This window comes from Diorhabda sublineata, chromosome 10, assembly GCF_026230105.1.
Source record: "Diorhabda sublineata isolate icDioSubl1.1 chromosome 10, icDioSubl1.1, whole genome shotgun sequence".
Taxonomy (NCBI): domain Eukaryota; kingdom Metazoa; phylum Arthropoda; class Insecta; order Coleoptera; family Chrysomelidae; genus Diorhabda; species Diorhabda sublineata.
The window spans coordinates 15,471,148-15,497,072 of NC_079483.1; the positions used below are offsets into that span (position 1 = coordinate 15,471,148).

The 25,925-nt window shown below is 33.2% G+C and overlaps 1 protein-coding gene across 1 annotated transcript in view; it reads left to right on the plus strand.

Moving 5' to 3' along the window:
* The window catches only part of LOC130449623 (ras-related and estrogen-regulated growth inhibitor), a 63,913-nt gene that overhangs the window by 18,545 nt on the left and 19,443 nt on the right, over positions 1-25,925 (plus strand). The window contains exons 2-3 of the mRNA XM_056787566.1: positions 8,812-8,932; positions 16,488-16,624. Coding sequence (XP_056643544.1) covers positions 8,812-8,932; positions 16,488-16,624 — 258 coding nt within the window. The remainder of the gene's footprint in view (positions 1-8,811; positions 8,933-16,487; positions 16,625-25,925) is intronic.

The following is a 25,925-nucleotide window of genomic DNA, read 5'->3' on the forward strand; positions in this document are numbered from 1 at the left end:
TACTTTAGTGATTAAGTAAATAAATGACAAAAACTTAACTACCAGGTTCCACTAATCGTCTATATCTGTACATTTCTCAAAGGGTTTTCGGAATTGTCCTGAACTTGATCTTTAGTAATTGATCGAGCTATTTTTAATTATCTTTCGGTTCTTGTTCTTGATAAACTATTTGTTTTACCCTCTCATTTACAAAAAAATCCATTTATGTAAGTTATGAGGATCTAGCAGGTCAATATGTTTCATCCATTTTCAAAAAACCACCTTTTACCAGACTAATTATTCAGTCAATCTCTAATCATTTGTGTGGAATAAACAGAGCAGCCGTCATGTTGGAAGAAACGAGTCTGTTGAATATTAGAAACTCATAAATAGTGGCGATTTCCAATTCATTAAAATTATAATCATTAATTAACAAGAAAATAATTAATGAAGGGATATGTGGCTGACACTGATGATGTATGAACTTTTCATTAAGAAAACGTTATTTGAATGATTAGCAATAAAAACCTATTAGCGGCTAAACTCGGGAAATATACTATTAAAACTTTATACTTTGAATTCAATAAACCATTAACAGAGTTCATGTTTTCGAGCTCCAAAGGAAATTAATTTATAGCTCGAAGACAACAGAAAATTTAAAAATTAATATTTACGCTCTCAGAAAAGACTTTTTTTTATATGGTGACCTACTTCTACCGCTAAAAATTCAATACATCGTATTTATGCTGTAATATCTTTCAAGTAAAAGTGATATGTACATACAATGCATCTTATTACATTCCGTAATTGGTTTCGTGTTGCTTCCACACTTGAAGAACATGCTTAAATTGGCAAATAATATCCCACTTTGTTCAAGTTATATGCAGTTGATCAAATTGATCTTCACTTTGACACCGAATAGTAAATATTTATATAGAACTGTGAAAAATTTCAGTATATAAGGTTAATTTATAAGCTTTTAAGCTCGCACCCGCGTTGGATTTAGCGCGTGCGTTGACGTTCTCGTTGGCGTCACGTTCGACTTCACGTTGGCTAGTCGTTGGAACGCGAACGCGCGCGTTTGTGTTTATAAATCACACTGCGTGATCTATTGAATTGATGTTGAAAGCAATAAGGGCGTCAAAGCGAGCGCGAGCGTAGAATTTTATAAGCACAAACGCTCGAGTTCCAATGCGTAGCCAACTTGAAGTCGAACTTATTCAATTTTCCTATAGATTTTAGTTAAACTTCTTTCAATTAGTCAAAAAACCGCACTTATAATGTCACAGTTCACAAAAGCGCAACACGTGGAATGGACCACGATCTGTTGAAGGCTAAAATAGGATTCTCACTAGAACTGGATTTATACATTCCAAACAACCGAAACATTGAGGAAAATAGAGCAAACACGTTATCACTTGGACAATCTAAAACACAGAAGCACCAAAAACATATATACAGAAACACTAGATTAACAACGAGAAGGACCACTGTATAACCATATGAAAAATGCTCAAAAGACGCATCGTGCGAAGCGTTGGATATATAAGTAAAAAAGCGACATAGAAAACCATATGAGGAAACCATATTATTTAAATCAAAAGTCTGGGGAAAGATCACACATGAAAAGAATGGATTAAAGAAAAAAAAATTCACAAAAATCCAAACGTGCCTTGGTGAAAGGAAAAGAGCAAAAAATTAGAAATTACTAAGTTCACTTTACTATTATTTTTCATTCATTTTATTTGTAGTCTCGTCATTTGATATTTCTCTAGTTTCAGTGTTCATAAGGATTCTATATTATTAAGTTCTTCGTTCTTCGTTTTTCCAGCATGAATTACTGTTGGTCTAATAGCTGTTCTGTCGATTTGCATTTTAATATGTCTACTTATTTTTTGCACAGCATTGGAAGCCAGCATGTATGGTACGAGGATTGCTATTTATGTTTGGAGATAGAGAAATCAAAACAAATATTTATAATTGGATGTGACTTCATTATTTTTCGAAATATTCAGGTGTAGAGTTGAGCACGCAATTCATTTTTGATCTGCTGGGATAGAAAAAATCATTGGGTGACAAACAAGGACTGTACGGTGGAAGACTCATCAATTTGATGTTTTGTCTGTTTTTGTTTGAACTAATGTGTCGCATTGTCGTGGTGGAGAATGATTAGTCTTCTGTGATTGGTGTCCCAATTTTTTCGAACACTTCTGGGAAAAAATGCTGGGGTACCATTCAGAACTGAGCTCTAATGGAACGGTGGCGACATATCCAGTTATTCCTAAAAAACAGGCGACCATTTGCTTCGAAATGCTTCGCGCATGAACAATTTTCTTGGAATTGCCCAAAGATGTCTCAGTTTATTTTTTTTATTATTTAGTAACCCAATTTCAGGACACAATATTCGCTATAAAAAAGTTCGAATTGCTATGTTAATTCTTTCCAGAGAAGTTTCTTATTTCGGCAAGACCCTGAAGTTAAATTTACATCAAACATTTTCCGGTTTCAAGCTCTCATCCCACGCTAAGGAATTTAATCCAATGATGTCCTTGAACTCAAAGCAACTTGTTAGAAAACTAATTTCTCCGGAGTCCGAAAACGGATAATGTTTTAACTTAATTCAAATCTAATGTGATCACGTCAGTATTTCGAGAAGTTCCAGAAAAAATAGCATTTTCGCCATTTGGATGTTATGATCAAACCAGCGAAAAAAATTGTGGTTTCTGTTTAATTACATCATTCAATTCTACTTGTATTCTCCTTAAATTAGGAAACGGAGAGGATGTATATCTGACAGTGCTTTTCTTTTGCTACGAAAACTGATCAGTCCTCCATTTTATTTGTGGAAGCGAATGTAGAAGTGTATTTCATTATTCTAATACTTTCTTCTCAAATTTACTCAAAAATTTGATGTGAAATTTAAGAATAGGATCTTGTTGTTGTTTCAAAATGGCGTTACTCGTATTCGGAAGAAACTCAACTAGCGATCTACCATACGCCTATTAAATCTAAGTAGATTATAATTGTTATTCTGAATTCGATTGGGAAACCAAATTAATACATAAATGTTCCCAAAATCAGAGATTTTAGAGGTGAAGCGGTAAACAGTTCTTTATTCCGACCCCAAATATCCAAGTTGTCGGGATACTCATAGGAAATAACACCGCTCATCCTTCTCAACTCAAACATCACGTTTGACATACTTTCGAAGTAGTTTACATGATTGTCATGACTCTCAATTCGCGAATTCCTATTACGGACACTTGGAAATCTATTTCATCCATCTATTTTCGTAATTTCTTTGGCGTAGGCCAAGGCAACAATATGAGAAGTTGGTTCATAAGAGGAGATGCTTTAAATCGATAAAGATGATGAATTGAAGAATTACGTGATGTATAAACATATGCATTTGTGAGTATGCTTTCAAATTATTGAATTATATGTTATGATAAGATATAGTATAACCTACTCTTTGCAATGACATTTAAATACCAAAGCAGAATACTATCTAACACAGAAAGACATGTGTTTACATTTAAATGTAGGTTAAAAGTTAAGTAGGACACTGATTTTTTTTACAAAACATTCTGAATAATTGTCAAATACGCTGGGTAACTACGAGGAGCTACTCTACGACAAAAAGGCCTCAAATTATTGAAACTGGTGTACTACGATCATTTATTGATTATTAGGTAATCATTCATATGTTTAAAGTTGGATGGGCGTGAAGTTTGATTGTTTATTGATGAGTTTTGTGTTTTTGTTTTTGAAATCAACTCTATAGAATTAATTCTCACATTTTACTGATAAATTCAAGAGTATTTTCTACCCATTGCTTGTAGTTGATCACTAGAGTATAAAAAAGCTCTCATCAAGATAAACAATTTTTATTTCATTATACTAATACTAAGAATGAAAAAGTCTTGCCGTAATTTCCTGGAACCCTTTTAACTGCAATTGACTTCCCGGCTATAGCCCCTAGGGGCTCTTCAGAGTTAGAGAAACTTCAGGACGTCGTTGTCTTAAATTGAAGGCTCTTTAACTTCTACTTCAAATCCTAAGATCTTTATAATTTGTTATTAAAAGCTCGACAGTTGTAGAGGACGTGTACGAGGATGTATTGATATCTAGTTAGCCTAGACCAGTTCCATGCATAAACAAAATATTGCGTTACCATAGCAACGAACAATAACTTAGTAGAAGTGTCAGTGTAAAGTTTGACGTGAAAAAAATAAACCAGAGCTACGCAATAGATTAAAAGAAAAAAGATGTCCACCGAAATTGTGAAAATCGAAAAATTGGTGTATCGAGCCATCATCAAGTACTTGTATTTAAAAGGGTTAAGAGGTAAGCAGATTTACGAAGATATGCTTAATTCCCTTGGTGATCAAAGTACTTCGTGAAAAATTGGACTTCAAGCTTCAAAAGAGGTAAATTTTCCATTGAAGATGATGACCGATCGAGAAGGCCAGTTTCTGTGTCAGTCCTCGAAAATATCGATGAAGTTCATGACATGATTTTATCAGACCGTCGAATTGGGCTAAAACGGACATCTGAGGCTCTGAATATTTCATATGAACGCGTTCATCATATAGTTCACGTCAATTTGGACACGAGAAAAATTGCTGCAAAATGGATCCTCAAATGTTTGAATTTTGACCAAAAGCGTGTTAGGGTGGAAGCATCGCGTTCGATCTGTGCTCGATTTGAAGCCAATATAGACTTCTTAAACCGAATTGTTAGTATGGATGAGACTTGGGTACACTTCTACGATCCAGAAACAAAGCAACAATCGATGGAATAGCGACATTCTGGTTTTCCAAGTCCTAAGAAGTTTCGTGTCCAAAAATCTGCTGGAAAAGCTGATATTTGAAGTATTCAGCGATACGTGCAGGTACTCTCCGGCTGATTTTTTCTATTGTATCTAACATAAGATGACCGGTCCTGGTACATCGTTTAATTCTCTTTCCACTTATCCTATTACTTTCCATCGAGAGAAACAATAAAGAAAGGACTTTCATTGAGGATGTAGCTGTATTTATATAAAGGGTTTGGAAGGTATACCAAATTTGGAAAAGGGTGGTATATGTGAAATTAGCTGTGGTGACTGACCGGAAGTATATTGGATAGACCAAGAGATCGGTCAATCTGCAGTTTAAAGAGCATATAGCTTATTTAAAATATAGACGGACCTAAAATGTAGAATTGTTAATGTAAGAAAAGCTTAAATAGGGACAAAAGGCCAATTCCTTACAGCCCACTCTATAATTTAGTAGTCAAGAAATAAATGTGAGGATTTCCGCCAAGGAGAAATTCTCGCTGGAATTAATTTTCGTGGGAGAAGGTTTATTGGTGGAAAATATCACCAACGGTTGCAGAATTTCCAACTTAATTAAAATTAAGCATTAAAAAACTCCTGTGAATATGTTAAATTATATATTGTACATAGGTAAGTCTAAAAGCGTGCAAAAAAGAACAATGTTTTTAAATGGAAGTTTGATTATTACATTATAAATGATGCAAGACAATGTGCAAGAAATTGCATGGAATTTCTTGCAAAATCAATTCAATTGACGAGTATTGCACTTCACTTGACATTATGCATGTCCTTTGCCATCGCGACTAGATTGCCACTAATCAAAATTCCATAAGAAAATATAAACAATTTCCTAACCTCAAAAGTAAAGTGAATAAGAAAAAGTGCATCACTCGCAATAATAACAAGCCTTGGAATTAGATGAGAAAAACATACAAAAATTATTCGAGAATGAATGAAGATAGATTTGAAAAACTCCTTTTGAAAATGAAACATAAAATAACTAAGTAATAATTGGCAGGAGGCGTAATATTAGTAGATTAGAAACTTATTTCACTTTAGAATTGCCACTTGCACGTAATAAAAATAGCACCAAACCGATAATGTTTTTGATCAAAAAATATTGCGTCTTGCATTCAATTGCATCATGTCAAATTTTTGCAATTTTGTATTGTGAGTTTTGTCAAAAGTTCTGTAATTGTAATAATTTTGAGCTGTCATAAAGAATTGTGAAGAGTCACCGTCATTTTGCAAAATATTTTTCAAATTTTTATTGATAAAACACTGATTGTTAAGCTAAATAAACATAGAAGAAGAATCTGATTGAACTGAAATTACAGAATTTGCATGCGATGTAACTCAGAACCTGCTTCCTGAAAAATCAAGAAAATATAATACAAGGCATATGGATTGCTTGGATTGGTGTCACACTAAAAAAATCAAATATTACATGGGCAATCTTCTTATTGCTTATTTTTTGGAAAAGTCAAGCCAATGGAAATCATCAACGTTATGGTCTCAATATTCAATGTTGAAAACTACCATAAATTTAAATATTCATATGAGTAGATTTTAGTATTTATTAATGTGGTTGTAGATAAAATATTGTATGATACTCGAACGTGAAATACTTTTGCGCACTTGTATCATAAATAACTATTTTACCACTCGATTTTATCTCTTCGTCTATATGATAGTAGAGAAAACCGCTTATTAAAGTAACTTTCTCATTGAAAAGTCACCCAACCGTTAAACCGTATATTTTTAAGCGAAGTTTCCCGGTTATTTTACAACACACGAAACTACCTAGGAAACGAGCGTTCGTAGTTGCCAATCTCGTGATAGACTTTCATATCCACTGATACTTGATGCAAGAAACAATAAATTGTCTTGACCTCTGCAAAGTGGATGCGGGATTAATTTAGCATTTGTTGAATCAATAGAATAGTAAAATATCTAAAGCTAAAGCAATTACCGAACCAATATTGTTAAAAAAAGGAAACTTAGAGTTGCACTAAAAATCATTAGCAATTTATTGCCTTATTTCTAAAACGGTACTTGCAGGTAATTTACGGAACAAAATATAATGAAAATCGTATTAATAAGGTACCAATTCCAAGCCTTAATAATATTTTACGCTTTAACCTCACTTCCCCGGCTGGAAAATTTTCCTCAGTAAGTGGTGATTGGCATCAATTAAAGTATACAAAGAACTGATACTTAGTTGGGGTGGACAATTAATATTAAATTTTACGCCACTAGCTTTTTAATGAACGACGTTAACAAATTAATAAAAAAAGGCTGGAAACACCTTATGAATTGAATTAAAAATAAAAATCAAACAATCCAAAACTATGCCCAGACACGATTCTCCAAATTATTATTTATTGTTAAGAACAATAAAGAAAGTTTCAGCAGCAAATAAATTTATTAAAAAAAAATAATTAATTCGTGTCAACTGCGTATCTTAGAGCGTTCAACGAATAAAAGCAGTTAAATTAAAAAAAGTCAGATCTCTATATATTAAATTAAATTGGATCTATCACCGAGCGACTACTAAGGTCAAATATACATAAAAAGGAACAAGATTTGAGTCTACTGAAGCTGTGAATGAAAATAAGGCACGCGTCCTCAAGGAACTCACAGAAAAAGACCTCCTACTCTGTTTCGAACAATGGAAGATTCGCATGGAGCGATGTAGGGATAGAAGAGGGGTATATATTGGTAATAGATATATATAATATTAAAATAAATCATGAATTTCGTTAATTTCTTATTTTAAGCCTTTTAATCTGTTCAAGATTCTAAATATTCTTGATTTTAGGTCTCTTCTGTTTTATAAATCAACATAGAAATTTATTTTTTTCATATCAAATATGTAACAGTAATTAATTACATTATTTGTAGTTTTATTAGAATTTACAAAATAAAACTATAAATTTTACTTAAAGTATTTAGGTCTTTTTTATCATTTAGAGCTCTTTCGTTCTTATGAATGTGAACCATTTCTAAAAATTCTGTTTTACGTGTATTAGATTCCATTCTAAAAAATTTTTGCATCATTATAATGGAATCTATGTTTTCTTGATATTTCATTTTTCGTTTATGCAGTTTTATTATTTTTTTATCGTATTGATGACCTTTTAGTCTATTAGTTAAATACTGAGATGTCTGCCCTATGTATCTATGTATCAAGACATAAAACATTTTTTCTTACTATACGTACAAGGATTTTTCCAACAACAATCGAATTATTTCAATAAATATGATATTAGTATAAGTCATAGAGGACATAATACATTATCTAAATATTTCACTAAATTAAAATCTAAAACACCAAAAAAGCAAAAGAATTAATATTTTATATCAAGTGCCTTGTACTAATTGTGACGCTGTGTACATAGGGCAGACATCTCAGAATTTAAAAAGTAGACTAAGACGTCATCATTCAATTATAAAGATTCAAAAAGTTTTTGGAGCGGAATTTAATACACGAAAAAGAGAATTTTTGAAAATGGTCCACATTCATAAGAACGAAAAAGCTATAAATGATAAAAACGACCTAAATAAAATTTATAGTTCTATCTTGTAAATTCTAATAAAACTACAAACAATTTAATTGATTACTGTTACATATTTAAGATGTAAGGATTAAGGAAAAAATAAATTTCTATGTTGATTTTATTTTTATTTTGATTGTCAGTGTCAATATCATATTTGAAGAAAGTCGAAACGTCAATTTTTATCTTTCTTTCTAGAATTATAAAAAAAACTAATTTTAAAACAGAGGACTAAAATCAACATTTAGAAACATAAAAATAAATTATTTTATATCACCAGTCTCGTTATTGTATTTATATTTCATAATCCTAATGAAAATCAATGAAATTATATATGAACTATATTGGAAATATTCTTTTGATATTATTGTTAAGTGTTCGAAAAAATTTGCTTTTTAAATACTAAATCAAGTTGACTTTCAATTTAAAGTGAAATATAGTTTTCCATCTTTCCAGATGTTTGTACTGGCAATGAATACAACTTCACCAAAATCGTCGTTGGCGAAATTGGGACTATACCCTCGACCTAAGACCCTTAAAGTTATGATTCTCGGTCAAGGTGGAGTGGGGAAATCTGGTAAGTTTCTTCATATACCTTACAACCTGATGAAAACTAGATGTTATTTTTTATTTCCCAAAAATCAATATACCGTGGTCCAGAGCTATTACAACGCTAACGAATCTGCTCACTGAGAGAGACTCGTTTGTTTCATTGGGCGAAGGAGGGACATTTTTTTGTGAGGTAAAGTGTACTGTGGGAAAGGCCTGATATAGGAAAATATTGCCTCTACAGAGCTATGATTGTAGCGATATTTAGGAAGAGGTTTTGGCTTTTCCGAGGACATTTTTGTCCACAAACTTATTGACGATGAATATCATATGCGGCCACATTCCTTATCAATAAAAATTAAATCATTGCTTGCATGCAAATTTTCTTCCTATTTCAATCTTCCCAAACCGACTAGCAACTTTCACTATCTATCCGCTTATCAATTATAGGAAAAATTGAAATGCAGCGATTCCAAGCCTTGTGCCTATAAGGCCTGTTGAACTGTCTATATAAATACAACTTAATTTTATAAGTTAGATGTCTGGATATATTTCATACCTCCTGATATCCTTTCCAACTAGGTACTACGTCATCAGCGCCTATTGTGCAGGAGAGCCTATTTGACAAAATGCTACTGGCTGGGAGAAAGGGTCGTTATTTTGAAGACAAAGAGTTGTCTGTTAAAAAATCAGCGGCATGAATCAGATAAACAGACATATCGATAAAATGACATATTCATGGAGCAAAAACAAGAAGATTTGCTGTGCACGGAACTTCTTAATTCTGAGTTAGCAAGTTTTAAAATTTAAACAAATATATTATGTTTAATTTGGAACAAATTCGATTTCAAGTTTTGAATATGCTATTTAGAATAATTTAAAAAGTATCAACTTATCTCAAAATATTCAACGAAACCGATTATTTGTACTTGATAGGACAGTATTCCCTTTACTGTTCTTTTTCATTGCATCACACCATAATTCCATAATTTTTGTCCCTTACGGATACTTAAAAATACGTTATTATATATAGGATGGTAAAGCAAAACAATGTGGTGTGGATGCTGCTGTATCGTGGCGGGCGAAACTCCATCGGCGCTGGTGACGTAAGCCAGCGATTGGCGCGTTATAGGGAGAAATGAGGGAAGAGTAAAAATATTTCTCTTTTAAAAATGCATGTATTGGTACTATTATGAGATCTAGACGCGTTTGGTAAATTGCAAAATTTATGTTACCAATCATTAAAATACATAACTATTTTTATACGTCCTAAATACTTATTTTCATCAGTTGTTTGGGATTACTAACTACTTATTCAGAAATTATTACATACAGTAAGTACCCGATGTTTATTGGAGTCAAGATGAAATATCTAAAAATGAATTAACAAGAATTATACGAAATATCATTTACTGACTCTCTTTTTACCTCCTGAGTCGAAAAATCCATCCAAATATACGTTAAAATATTCCGTAATATCCTCTATGAAAAGTTATGCTTCCATAAATTTTTTCTTAATCGATTGTATTATCCTAACACATTATTTTTATTGTTGGAAGATATGAGTGCCATTTATTTTTTAATGGGACAATACAATGTTAAAATTATATTGAACACTTTATAAAAATTACTTTTTTCTCTGCAATGGTATAATATTTGATGGGAATAAATTGTTGTAGCGCCGAAATAATTATAGACTTCCACAACAGACTAATACACTCTCTTCTTCCTTTTTTTGTTGATTGTGGTGGGTGTTTGTTTCGTAAAAAAAAGAGTGTTACAATATAACAAAATACAGGAAGTGGAAAACCTCTCAGAGCTAGAGGATATCAGCAGAATGTATTTCAGAATCAAAAGGAAACACCGATCCCTGATAAATTCTTATAAAAACAAAGACAAAGAAATTAAAAGGTGAATAAACAGGTAAGTTACCAAAATACGAAGAAGAGAGTCTTCCAAAGCTGCTGAACTGAGGCAAGACAACATCAAATGAATGGAAAAATGGTAGGAATCAACTCTTGAGGATAATAGCGAATACACGACAATCCAATGTTGAAAAAACAATAGGAAGGTTCCAAATTTTCAGGGTTAGGAAAGACTTGGAAAAGTTCTTTGAATGAAATAAGTAAATAAATTTCAAGCAAGCGTATGATTGTGTTTAATAGAGGAAACTTATTATATTTGAAATGATTTTAATGTTCCTGGAATGATAATGAGACTTGTTAAAACCCAGAGGACGCTCGCTAGAAACTTAAGAATCAGCATTTTATTAAAAAAGGCTGATGTATGATCCACTATTATTTTTCAGAATTAAGTAGCAGCAGAGAAAAAGCTGATATAAAAACTAAACTAATACAGTGGCTCTGACATATGGGGTGAAATAGCTACGAAAAATATCTATATAGACCAGGCAAATTAGACCATTTAAGGACAAAAGTTCTCCGTTGGACAATGTATATAAAATGCATCTAAAAGGGCATCACTTTCCCAAAAAGTTTAAAATTATATAAGGGACGGGAAAAATCGTCGCTCGCTTCGAATCCAATACCCGAAAATGTCACCGAGGACCCGGGCGCCTCCATTAGAGCAAAGGGTCCAGTCCAAAATGTCAAAATTACAAACATAAAGGATGTCCATGCACTATCGTCACCCGTAAATTTGTTTTGAATTCAGCGCCTATCATATCTACAAGTCTGTATGGGCACTAACTGCGAGAATCCATCAGTTGCGAGCTTAGACATTGACGAAGAATGCGAAATGAATTATAGTAACAAATGAAACGATGGTAGCGAACATAACGAAGATAACGAACAAAACGATGACAGTGGATTCAATATTTCAGCGGCTATAAAAGAAGTAGGTTCACGGGTTGGAATTTTGAAAATTCTCGACGTTTCGGCTCCTACTTTGGAGTCATTACCTAGAGGAGGGTGGGGATATTAGTAAATTAGTAAGAAGTGATCCAATTCCGTGATCTTAATGGATCATTTTGAAAATAAAGCACTGTCCTCTTCCCCTCTCCGACCAAGCTGTTGGCTACGATATGTTGATGACACTTTTGTTATTTTGCCCCATGGAAGAGATGCTTTAGATTCCTTCCTGCTCCATCTGAATGGCATACATCCTTTTATACAGTTCACGATGGAGATGGAGGAGTTATCTCTGCCATTCCTTGACGTCATAATCAGAAAACTTTCTCCACACGGTATCTTTCAGTCCACCTATCGCAAAACAACTCATACCAATCATTTCTTCAACGCTCAATCCCATCATCATCCGGCCCTCTGTCATTGATACATTTGTATCAATACCATCTCGTTGACTGACGAATCCAGTCGACCATCTGAAATCAATTTTTTGAGACAAACATTCATTCGAGATGGTTACAACAAATCTCAATTTTCTAAGAGCATCTACAAATTTTCATTTCCAACATCCTCCTCTACTGGTTTGAAAGATCAACTGAGGGTGTCCCTTCCTTACATCAAAGGTGAAAATTTCCATCTGTCTTTAAAAAATTATAAAAAAACTAATTTAAGAGACGATGTTACGACAGTTCGATTGTAAAATCACAGGTATTTATTCTAAATATAATGATCCATTTTCTCTAGTAAATATTTCCAACTCCAGACGCGAAACAAGCACCCTGATTTTGCCTAGTCATTCGGTAAATTTGTGATTTTGCCCTTCGGCGCATACCCTGCTCTTAGGGGCCGCCCGAGCCCTCGGCTATATTTTCGAGTGTTGGAATCGGAGCGAGCGCCCTCAAAAATCCCCGAGCACCATTTTTTCTAGTAATTCTGTGATTTTGCCCCTTGGGACTGGCCACTCTATCCTTAAGGGCTGCCCGGGCCCTCAGCGAGATTTTATGGTGCTGGATTCAGAGCAAGCGCCTTTGAAAACCCCCGAGCAACGATTTTTACTGTTCCTTATATATTTTTTAATCTTTCGGGAAAATAATGTACTTTAAGATGCACTTCATACATCCTAAATACAATGTCTATAACTTGTTTCTAATTTTTTTCTGAAGACAATGCAAAAAACCGCATCTGCAGATCGAGAACTTTTTGTCTAGTTTGCCTGGTCTAATAGAGAAAGAGTAGAGTGGAAAATATGGATTAGACGTCCCAGAAAATGGTCGTTAAATGAAGTAAAACAAACAAAAAATAATGATAGTTAAAAATTGGAAAAATAAAGTCAGGGCTCAGGTTAAGTGGAGGTATGTGATGAAGGAGGTCAAGGTCCTCTATGGGCTGTAGAGCTGTGAAGTACGCTCATAATGTGGGAGTATCCCTGATTATTACTAGTAAAGAGTGGTCAGTGGATATCATCCTTATTTTATTCCGAAAACCCTTGTTTATTTTAAATCCAGTTAAAACCCTCACATATTTTGGCTAAAAGATGAAATTTGAAATTGAAAGCGATAAATATTTTATTCAGTTTCCACCATTATCCATATTTCAATATCTACTTGTTTTAGAAACAGAGCGGTTTCCATTTTTCAGTACATGAAACGAATATCTGTAAAAACCGCATATGATTTGCGTGAATTTTTTCCTAAAAATTTTCTACTTGTGTTTTCCATGTGTTACCACATGTTTCTTTGCTCGGCAATATCCGAATTGTTTGAATTATTTTCCTCTAACCATAAATATCCTATTTTGTTTCGTGATGTTTATGATATTATAGTATTATACAAAAAAATCAATTTATCATTTACCCACTGTCATCATGATGAATAATTGAGACGTCGCTTCTCTCTTTACTAATCCTTCATTCGAATTGTCATTTCATGAATTGTAAAAATATATGAGATATTTATTCATCAGTGACATTAGAAGGAATAATTTATCTTACTTGGTATTTTGTTAATGTGATAGCCTAACCAAGGCGTACAATTATAAATGTAATGCTTTCAAAAAGCTGCCTTCACCGTCGAAGCAGAGCTGAGAAGAACTCCGCTCCCGGTCGGAACATACTCTCGAGAAATGCAATGAAAAACCTGCCAGAGACAGCTCTTCCTAAGCTTTGCGGTCTATTTGACGCCTGCTTGGCATTTTCTTATCTTCCTCAATCTTCCGGCCACCCTTATATACATCGCAAACAACAAAATGTGCTTATTCTTTGTTTTGTAATAAGTAGAGTGAAAAGTTTCACTCGATCCATCTATTTTTGGAATAAATGCATAAAGAATGAAGAAAGTCTTTTATTTTTGCGAACTACGTGCAACAGAAGTTTTTAGAAAGTTTTTTGTTTCTCCGCATTTTCGAGGCATTATTTATTTCCTTCAGCAAAAACTAAATTTCACCCTGGAATCCTTCTAAAGAAAGATACAATTGATTTTACTGTAATTTCTCCTGTCCGTTTTTGTGTTGAATCTAATGTTTCCGGCTGGAGCTTTCTCCCCAGGAAGTGGTATTCAGTCTTTTTCAGATTTAAAATATATACTGCATAATCAGATGTTTTATTTTGAACGAGGATACACAATAATTAATTAATGGACTAGGAGCAAACATTAATAATTATACTAAAAGATGGACTGATAATTTTTAAACAAATATTAATTCATGTACAATCTTAATAGTCAATATCTTTGTATTATCAAAAATTTGAACTAGACTTCAAATATTGAAGGGATTTGAATTATGTTGATGAAAATAACTCAATTAACTAATATCTGAGATTATTGAGTTAGAAATAAAAACTGAATAAGTTCTCATATCATTACCCTTCGAATTTTACAATGACAAAACAGATTATTTAGTATACAAAGGATTTTGGATGAAGTAAAAGACAATAACTAACAACGCAAATTGAAAAGACTCTGAAAAACTCTATTGGTTCAGACAGATTACCTTTTGCCCTAATAGAGGACGGATAATAATGTATAACTAAAAACGAAGGTAATTCTAAGAAATTTTTGCTTTGAATCAACATTAAAAGTGCAAGAAGATATATGACGAATAGTTAAAAGTAAAATCAAACAGCCCTACTTAGGGATGGCGATTCTCTCCGAAAAAGATCGATTTTCAAATCGATTTGAATTGCATTGCAGCCTGATGAATCGATTCATAAAAAATCGAGGTCTACAAGATCGATTCTTTCCGAGTTTTGTGTCTACAATGTGAATATGAATCCATTTCATGAAAAACAAAAAAGTATTCGATTCGATAATAACAAATAAGCTGGACACTCATCCACAAGGAACAGATGATCCCACGAGTTTTTTTGTTCTTGGCAGAAAAGTAGAAGATCAAAATTAGTACGCATCGTTTCCATAGCAAGTGCTTTTTTTACAAGCAACGGAAACTAAATAAACATCCAGTACATTCAACTAATCATAAATAATGTTATGGTTTTTACCAAAAGAAAAAAATCGATTTTCAAGGGTGAGATATCTATTCAATGAATCGATTTTTACAATATATCGATTTGAAAATCGATTTATTTGGTCCGAGGAATCAATTCCAGATCAATATGTCTATATGAAGCAAGAATGTATACTGAGGATAAAAACACTCGTTTGCTTAGATTTGAAGGGCAAGCTTTAATGAGTATTTATTGATCAGCATCACTATGTTTATTTTCTTCAATTGTTGTTTTCACACCATTTGGAATCTTCACAATCAGTCATAGGGAGAGAAAGAGTACGAGGATTGTCTGAAAAGGTATCGATCTCAACCTGATCAATATAAGCTAAGAAATATATTTGCGCTGAGAGATACCCACTAAAATATCAGTGATTTTGGATGCTTAGTTTCTGTTTGACGACTGTGTTGGTGAGTTGTTCTAAAAATGGAAACAATTTAGTATATAACTACTATTAAAGAGGAAATCAAAGAGGAATTAGACACTGTGCACATAGATTCGGTACTATCATTTTTGGCGGTAAAATTTTGGGCAGTTGATAAACGACGAGTGTTTGAGATGGCCAAAAACTGCGAGAACCAAAGACATAATACAAGATGACCATTGGATTGAAATTAAAAATATAGCAGAGGCTATATCGTGACACTCCTACTTTCAGTTTGATTGTCCAGATGTCTCCAGCTAAGACAGTATGTGTCTATGTACCGCGACAATCAAAGAGTTCTATTTGGAATTGGTGCAGTAATAGATTTGATGATCACTCAAGGGTTTGTCAGCAATTTTCGCTTGTTTTAAACACATGAAAATAATGTATGGTTAAACGAGGGATGAATCAGAGTTTTGATCACAGAAGTATTGATCTTTGTATAAAGATACTCGATGCTTAAAACTTTTTTAGGCCATAGACAAATATCGATTAGAAGCTTCTCCTCTAAGGTTCAGTAACTCATTTGAGCTATTTAATTATTTGATAATAGAATAATGTCCTTTATAAGCAAAATTTGAAAGACTACGATTTTTTTTTATTTTCTAATATCGTGCTCTGATAGAAAAAACAATTACTCATGTTAGTTATATACAATAAATTAACACCAGCTGCAAATGTGGAAAGTAATTATGGTTGGTTTTAGAAAATATATTGATTATTTAATCGTGTACCACAAGTATTTTTGTTTTGATTGTTCATTAATTGTATTTCTTCCTTTACTACTCAGCAATGGTTGTTAGATTTATCACAAGAAGATACATTGGTGAATACGATCCAACATTAGAAAAGGTCTACACTTTCCATACAGTCATTGACAATGAATTGGTATATTTCGAAATCTTAGACACAGCAGGACAACCACACGTAAGTAGAAAAATTTTTCAAATGATGATAAAGTTAATTAAATCTTTAGTGGCTATTAAGATATAATTTAAACAACAACATGTACAAGTTGATTTCTGGTTTAGGAGGGTTCTGCTGATAGTGTTTGGTTCTCACATTTTTTTAATTGTTAGGCAATTAACTACAATTCTTCTTTATTCATACATGCTACGAAGGTTGTCTGAAAAGTTTCCCAAACTTTTCAGACTAAGTCACACTTACAACTTTTACTGTATCTTTAATTTAATCAACTTTTAAAGTATTCTAATTATTACACTAACAGTATCAGAGAGTTTCATTACCTTCGGAAATATAATATCAACTGCCATTAAAACTTCTAAAAACATCTTTGACCACCATTGTCCATATCTGAGGGTAATTATAGTCACTATGGGGACAATGGATGTCAGTCTGGCCTAGACAACAATTGTCACATACGTAACTTTTTAGCGAATCCCACCTTGTGCAGTTACCGTGTATCCATAAGTCACAAGAAGTGCATCTGTATCATAACTGATAGCAGCGACTAAATTTATCATATAGTAAGCATTTAGTCAAATCGTCGCGTCTTTATCATCGTCTTATATCTGATTTTAAAGAAGTGTTTAGATCAACGGAAGTCATCTGACTTATTTTGCTTAAACTGCGTCAATAAGGCATAAGAAAAATCGCGCTGCCTTCTTTAGGTTGATGTTAGACAACTCTCGTATCTGAAGATACTCAAATCCGGTAATTTGTGAATGTTATTTCAATAGGATGACAGTGATAGATGATGGGATAATGAAGTTCAACAGATTGTCCAGTTCGATCACAGGACCTTATACCTTCCGATTTTATAGAAAGGTTTCTCGTAGGTTTACGCAACTGGTTCTGACAATTTTGACATTTTAAAATAACGTATTATTGCAGAATGTGACCTCGCTTTGCATACAATAGAAGACGAAAATAGACATTAGTATGTTTTCAAATTGATACACGTACACAGCAGTAGTCGTCGTAGGTCGCATAGTCAAGTGAAATGATGTTCTATCTGCTAATTAGGTCAGCTTAGTCCGGTTCACACCTTCAATGTTGGGCAAAAATGGGCGTTCCTCCTGGTTGATATTGTGAATAAGTTATTATCTTCAAAGACTGAGTTAGATTGTAAAGTCGACAAGTCAGATTTCTAACTTTCTAGCAAAATAACGAGAATACAACAACGGTATATTGATGTTTTCAATTTTGTGCTTCAATAAAGTTACATCTTTGGTTGCAAAAGTAATTTCATGCAAAAATTTGTTATTAATTCATAATTTTGTGGATATACAAATCTTATCAATCATATAAGTGAATCGATATAAAGGTTTTAAAATGATGATTGGTCGGAAACTTTTCAGCAACCCTCGTATGTCATAATCATTATTTATGAATTTTATTTCAACGACTTCAGTCTGCATTTTCTATGGGAATTATTCCGTTCCGAAAAAACATCACATTAACTGATTACGACCTTGAGGGATTTCTTTATTCAAAGAGGAATAAAAATAAGGAATAAAATTTATAACCTATTCTACACGGAAAGTTCTCAGAATCAGCGAACGATTCAATCTATTTGACACGAAAAATGTCTCTTGTTAATCTGGAAAATTTCATCTAACGGAGATCTTTTGTGCACACAAAATGAATTTCAAATTTCGCATGACTTACTGCGAATTTTACAATGTAAACACCATAAAAGCTAGGAATAGAATTAGAATTTTTTATTAAAAAAGGAAAGAATTCCGTTTCACAGTATATGCCTGCATATTCCGAACATGAATTAGTTACTTAACTAAAAAAAAAATAAACTTTTTTCCGAAATCGGCAGTAAAGTAAAACATTGATGCCGATTGGTTGATAGAAATTGGCTATGAAATCGCTTTTTAGGGACTAGTCACTGAAATAACTGAATCTGCAGTGAATGGCCTAGTGCCAAGGCACTAAAGTAACTGAACTGTCGTCTGCTTCTGTTCGACAGCAGCCAATTACACGTAAACCAACTCACAAGCTTTCAACATTACGAATAATTCAAACTTTCTTTTACTATTAATATAATTACATGAAAAGAAATAGGATTAACATTCCGGAGTCATATTACTTAGCTCAGTAACTACTCCTATTCTCCTCGCTTCAATTCCAAATATTTTCGCAGGTATTTCTGAATCCAGGGCCGGATTAAGCTAGGGGCTTGGGAGGGCTATAGCCCTGGGCCCCAGGTCCAAGAGGGCCCCATCATTTGGAAATCATTCTGTATTTTTTGATGTGTATTGATAACGTATTGATATTATTTTGTGAATTTTTCCGGGTTTTCGAATTCCTTAAGGGGGCTCCGTCATTATTTTAGCCCCGGGCCTTATAAATCTTAATCCGGCTCTGTCTGAATCTCTTTCGATTTCGAAAAAAATATAATACGTAACGCGGCACTAAATTTATACTTTTTGCCACTCGTCTGAATAGTTGCCGAGACTAAATGGTGATCTATGATGCCATAGTACTGTCGGGATCTTTTCTAAATATACTTTTTGCCCACTTTCGACAGACATATCTCAAATTCAACAATATTTCTTACGAGACGCATTAGCGATGCTAGAACACCGATAAAAATGTTATCTTTGCCAATTTTTTATTGCAACTGGGTCAGGTGCGGATAAAAAACGAAAACCAGAGTAATGCAGCAATTTTTTGCTCGTCATTCAGCTTAACAGGAACCTATAAATATTAGTAGAAGTAAGATCGTGAAGTTTTTGTTGGAGATATTTGTTAGTTTGTGTGTCACTTTTGACTATAAACTCAAATTGAGGCTATTTATTGTCTACTAATACAATGTATAGTTTAAAATGATGTCTTTGTCAATTTTTTATTGTAACTGGATCAGGAGCGCATGAAAAACAAGAACCGGAGTAATGCAGCAATTTTTCTGCTTATCATTCAGATTGACAGAAGCCTATAAACACTGGTAGATGTAAGATGGTGAAATTTGTTGATTTGTTTGTCACTTTTGACTGTAAACTCATAGTTAAGCTATATATTGTCTACTAACACAATGTATAGCTTTTTATTGCGAAAATTGCGTGCTGCAACACAAGGAACGAAATGATCCATAAAATGAACTTCCATTGTTCCGCTGAAAGGTAAAATCTTGGAATGCTCACTTCGAATATTTATTATAGTTTTTTTTTTGTTTTTATCCTATAAGATTTAGGGTAACCAACTAAATTTTTCCACATTTCATTTTTTTCAGACAGAATACTGTCTGTAATAAGCTTATTCTCTAAGACCACGAAAGGTAGTGCCAGAGTAAACAGTGGGTACTACCAAATGATCCAAGATCAAGAACAGCTCGCATAAACAAGTTGAAAGTGAAAAAATACTCATATGCTTCTTTAGCAATCGCAGTATGATCTCCAATGAACTCATTTCACTTGGATAAACCGTGAATTATGTATTCTAACTCCAAGTACTTGATAGACGTTGGAAAATGGGTAAACAAAGTGCGCAAAAATGGGTGCTGCATCACGACAATGCACCCTGCCGCTGCTAGTTGAGTTTGACACAGTTTTTAGTTTCCAGAAAGATTCCAGTGTTAATCCAGGTACCCTCAAAAATGTAAAATGAATGCATTTTGAATCCAATAAAGGAATCAAAACAATTATGACGACGGTGCTGTCGGAGGTTCCAGACAATGACTTCCAGAATTGCTACAACGTCCATAATAATATGATAATGTGGTGTAGTGATAAGAGGATTAGTCTGAAGAAGTTAGCGAATGATTTGCAAATAAATAATTAATTGTCAGACAAAGGCGTCGCAAAGGGAGGGGGCTGCGGGGGCATTTGGCAGATGATCAAATGTAGCTAGCCGCAAAGCAATTGACTTCGTTACCAATAATAAATTCCAAATCGCATGACAAATTAAGGTTTAATGTATATTGTAGACATATTCAGAATAATATTAGGATTTTGACATCCGTTTTTAAAATCCTTTTTGTGCTTCATATTCCACGCTCTGATATCCCTCCTTGAACATTTTTCTCCTTTTATGAAACACTTACAAATACTTCTAATACTTCACCGTTTGTTTTAATCGCCGAATCCCGATCACGACGCTTTGATCGGGATTTCTCTTCTCCATTTTTGTGACAAGCACCACCAACACACATGTATACAGGGTGCTCCGGAACTTGATGCAAAATATTCGGGAATAAGTAGATGATTTTTAGATTGATGTACATGTCAAACTGTACGCCATAAAGAGACATTCTGAAGAAAATTATCATAAATTGTAATTGTGTAAGTGGGCACCTTGCACTTCTAAACACTTCCGGAGTCTACGGAGGATATTTCTTTGAAGTTGGAAGAGCGTTCCAATATTCAGTCTTATACGTCACCAAAATAATTAATCCATTGTATTTAATTCAGGGGAACGAGGTGGCCATGCAAATGGACCTCCCCGACTAGGAAAAATGTCAATTTTTATCAATTGATTATCAATCTCTTTAAAGTTTTTCCTTATACCAGTAATATGATCTTCGATAGATATCATCAAGTGTTTATTTATTTATTCATTAGTTCTCCAAGAAATTTTTGATTGTGTTTTAATACCTCCGGTAAGTATTTTCAATAAATAATCACAATTCATAATAATTTTCTTCAGAATGTATTTTCTTGGCATGTAAAAATTACACTATATGGACATACGTAATAATTCTTTAAAAATTCATAATGTTCGAATATATAATTTAAAGGCCGACATCTAAGAAACGAGGGGTCGTATAAGAATTTTTTCTTCATATTTTAGCATTATTTTAACGTCATCTACTCACTCCAGAATTTATTTGCATCGGAACAACCTCTGTAATTATTATTATACATTCTATAATATGACGCAATGTATAAGTTTGTGTCTTATTCGTCATAAATATAACCTACCAGAATATTTGAGATGTTGCTTCTTTGCTAAACATAAATAAATACAAATCCAATATATTTTTTTACCAATCGTTCACCTGATAGCGGTAGGATATCATCATGTTGCCGGCAGTATCCTTGTTTCTGTGTAACATTTTATTCGCACTCGAATTCGAACAAATAAAGGAATGCTACTGGGACCAGGAAACGCGTTGAAATAACTCTGAAACTCGAGAAACGAAGATTTATTGTCAGGATCAGGCGTTTTATCTGAAATTACGCTTTATTTTCTATTTTATACAAGCACTCGGCGTTCCTCTTGAGCACGCTGTTAGGTATTTCTTCCTTCCTACAAACAAACATATTAGAAACGTTTTAATTGTTACTAATGATATTATATTGCATGTAATTATATATAATTGAATTTTCATCGTACGAAGAAGTGATTTACTGTCAATATTCTCGAATATTTCGAAAAATATATTTTCCTACGACCTTTTATGAAAAAGATAGATTGCACACTCACTTTTACCTAAGAAAGTAGCTTATTTCACACATGTACTAAAAAATAACAAAACACACTTGTATTGAAATTCTACTTTTTCTTATGTTATATATGGTCTCGAACGATAGAGGGAATACGCCTTTCGGCTGGGTGCCGAAAGGCAAAAGGCCAAATTTAAGAAGAATGAAGAAGTAGACAATATGATTTACAAAATCCATTGCAATTTAGTAATTGTTATTATAACAACTTTAACTTTTATAATGTCTCAGAAAAAAGTAAAACAAAATCATTAAAAATTATTTAGTTCTTGTTAGTTATCTAATGTAGTTACAAAATATTTATTGTTCTATTGGTTCTTTTTGTGTTATAGTTAGTTATAAAATATTTCATAATCATTATTTTCGTTTTTCTCATCTCTACTATTACAAAATAAGAAATATTTTGTAGGAAATATACAGGCACGGGTCTTAGAAATTTGTAATTAAAAAAATAACTCGAAAACTAACAAGAATTCGGAAAAAACTGCCCAAACAAAAAATTTAAAGCAATTTTCTACAAAATAGGTGTCCACTCATTTTTTCGTTGAAGCCACTATTTCTGAGTAAAACTTCTTCAACGCCGAAAGTGAAGCTCGTGGAATTCCTTTATGCCAAAGCCATGTAAATCCGGGATCATTAAAACATAAGAATCTTTTCAAATCAGCTCCTATAATGCACGTCAACCAACTGAATACGTGAAGGAGAAAAAGATGGAATTAATATTTCACTGACCGTATTCATCCGATTTATCACTTAATAACTTTTTCTTGTTCCCCAATATCAAGCGAAAGATACGCGGATAGCGATTTTTTATCACCTCAAGAAGCTGTTGAAGACTTTGAGCAAAAATGTATAGACGCTAAGGGAAAAGCAATAAAATACTTTGTTTCGAGCTTGTTCGTTTTTGTTTCATTTCTTGTAAAAACTTAAAAGGCAGCCCTCTTGATCTTAGAAACCCCGAGTATACAACTAGATGTTTAATTAAAATGAATGTGTAAGTATTTATCACATTTCTATATGGTAATACGAAGTAAACATTGCGCTTAAACCAGAAACGCTTTTATTTGACATAATAAAGGACTAATCCCCTCAAGAACTTTATGAAGGTTATAATTTGGATTTGTGGTCTCATTGGCTTATAGAATACTCTTTGATCTAAACTTGCACGACCGCTTTTACGGCGTATATAACATTGAAGAGCCTTGACATTACGATAAGTGATTCTTGAATGGATATACATTAACGTAAACACAAACAAGTAGTTTAAAAAAGAACTGACTGATTGTACGGGTGTGATGTGAGTTATAATTTTCACAGCTTATTATTTGGAAGCGACGAGGCGTCAAAATGGACATAATCTGAAGTTAGAAGTACAATGAGTGACTGCCCTTGCCCTTGAGAAACAAATAGTTCAATAGATCCCAAATTTTAGTGAACTAATTATAGATGAATTTATCTTTAAAGAGGACAGACGAACTAATTTTCAAATCATTATTTATTTATTAATAAATGCCTAGAACACAACGTTAATTGTGGTGCCAATGATGTTAATTGATCTTCACTTTTTGTTTGAAAAATTCTCGTAGTGGTGCGACCCAACAACTTCTGTAGATTCACACTGGTCAAAAGGATTTTCTTTGTATTTAGCATGGGAAGAAGTTCCTGATTCGATCGGCGTCACTTTTGATTCGATTTCAACTGAAAATGGCCCTTTTAGCCCGTTTTCATTTTAGTCCATAAATCTGTCGTTAGAGATGCCATTTTTTAGTAAAACTAAGCAAGTGATTGGACGCAGTTGCTCTATTATTAACTGATCAGATACCTCGAGGTTGTGATAGGATCAACAATAACTTTTATACACTTCTCGATTTTTAAAAATCAATATTTCCACTAATTTGATATATGAAATTACGAATTTTTACATTTCAACTAAATCTTTTTACCCAATCTTTGAAAACACGATAGTACGAGTAGTCTCTGCCAGAAATACCTGGCCCAACAAAAAAAAACAAATTTTTCAACGATGTATTAACTACCGACATCACCTCTCCATTGTTGCCAAATCTCTGACCGCCGAGCCATTTTTTTAAGTCTGGGAACATAAAATAATCCGAGGGAGTTAAATCTGGCGAATGGGGTGCATTCATTAATTTTGTATCAACGGATGTTGCTGGTGCATTGTCTTGATAAAACAATACTTTCTTCTTAGCCAAATTCGGCCATTTTTGCTATATTTGTTCGCTCAAAAATTGCATAATACTCGCCGTTGATAATTTTCCTTTTTCAGGATAGTCAATGAAAATTAGCCCACGCGCATTCCAAAAAAACCGACGCCATGACCTTGACTGCGGATGGAACGGTCTTTGCCTTCTTTGGAGCCGGTTCTCTCTTTTCAGTCCATTGTTTTGATTGCTCTTATATTTCGGGTGTGAAGTTATGGACCCAGCTTTCACCCATTCATCAATTCAAGCACTCGATGGAAACATCTTCAAAACGATGCTTTTGTTGCGGAGAGCTTTTTCATGGTCAAATTTTCAGTTAATATGCAATGTACCGCACTTTTTGAAATGCCTACTATATCTGCTAGCTCGCGCTCTTTCAGTCGACGATCATCCAGTACCACTTTGTGGATTTCCTTCAACATTTCTGGATTCGTCACCTCATTTGTATTTTCTAATACAGTGGTGTTTTTCAAGCAACTACCGCTATATCTAGGTCACGCCAGTTACTTCTGGGACCATCCTCGTATATAGTTAGCCGAAACTATAAATTGAGCTAGTCCGCTTCAAAAAAAAAAAAAACAACTGGAATGAATATTGTTTACAGCTTGGTGTTTGTAAATAGTGTAAATCAAATAAAAACATCTCCCGGATTATATATTTCGAAAAAGGAAAACCGTTTTTAAAAATGTTATCTATTATATTAACAAATTACAATTTTACAATGAATTTTACACCGAATCTTATTTCACAACATTCCTCTTCATATTAAAATTTTTTCTTAAAACATATTTACAAATATGTCTTTTTGCGTTTCAATAATTTTGCATTGTCCATATTTTTTTAGATGTAACTCCCATCACAATAGTCGCAGGTGAAAGCAGATAAAATGTTTTTGTTTATTTACAAGAAGGATTAAAATATTCATTTATATAACTTCCAGCCCACCGCATGAATCTAAGACCGAACAACCAATTTGGAGGCTGCAATGAAATATGTGAAGTGATATAAATGATATCTAGTGCAATTTGGAACTTGGCGGTGTAAATTATTTGGAATCTAATCTGCAAGACCTAAATTAATCTTCACCAAAAAAATTGTATACCTTCTTTTTTTTTTATAAATTACGTAAGAAGAAGCAAATTTTGAAATATAGGAAAAGACATTCTTGTATACTTGAACCTCCCAAATCCCAAATAATTTATATACCGAACAAAGCTTATGACGCAGTTCTGCCACAATATTAATTAATGTAGGAGGTGACATCTTTTCACCTAACATCAACAATATCATCAACCAATAATGTTACAAATGCAGCAATTGACTTTTAATAACTGCACAATTCAAAATCCTTATATAAATCAACCAGAATAATTACAAAAAAAATTATCTGATTTTCCTAGTTCCCATAAATAATTATTTAATTATAACTCAAAATTTCATGATAAATATGATAAATTTTGGAAATAAAGTGATTGTTTTTCATCATAATGATTAGTCGTGAGAAAAATAGTGTATGCAACTCGCATTTAGCGGCTATTAAGACACTCGTAATCATACATCGTGTTTTATTAATGATTATTGCATAATATGCGT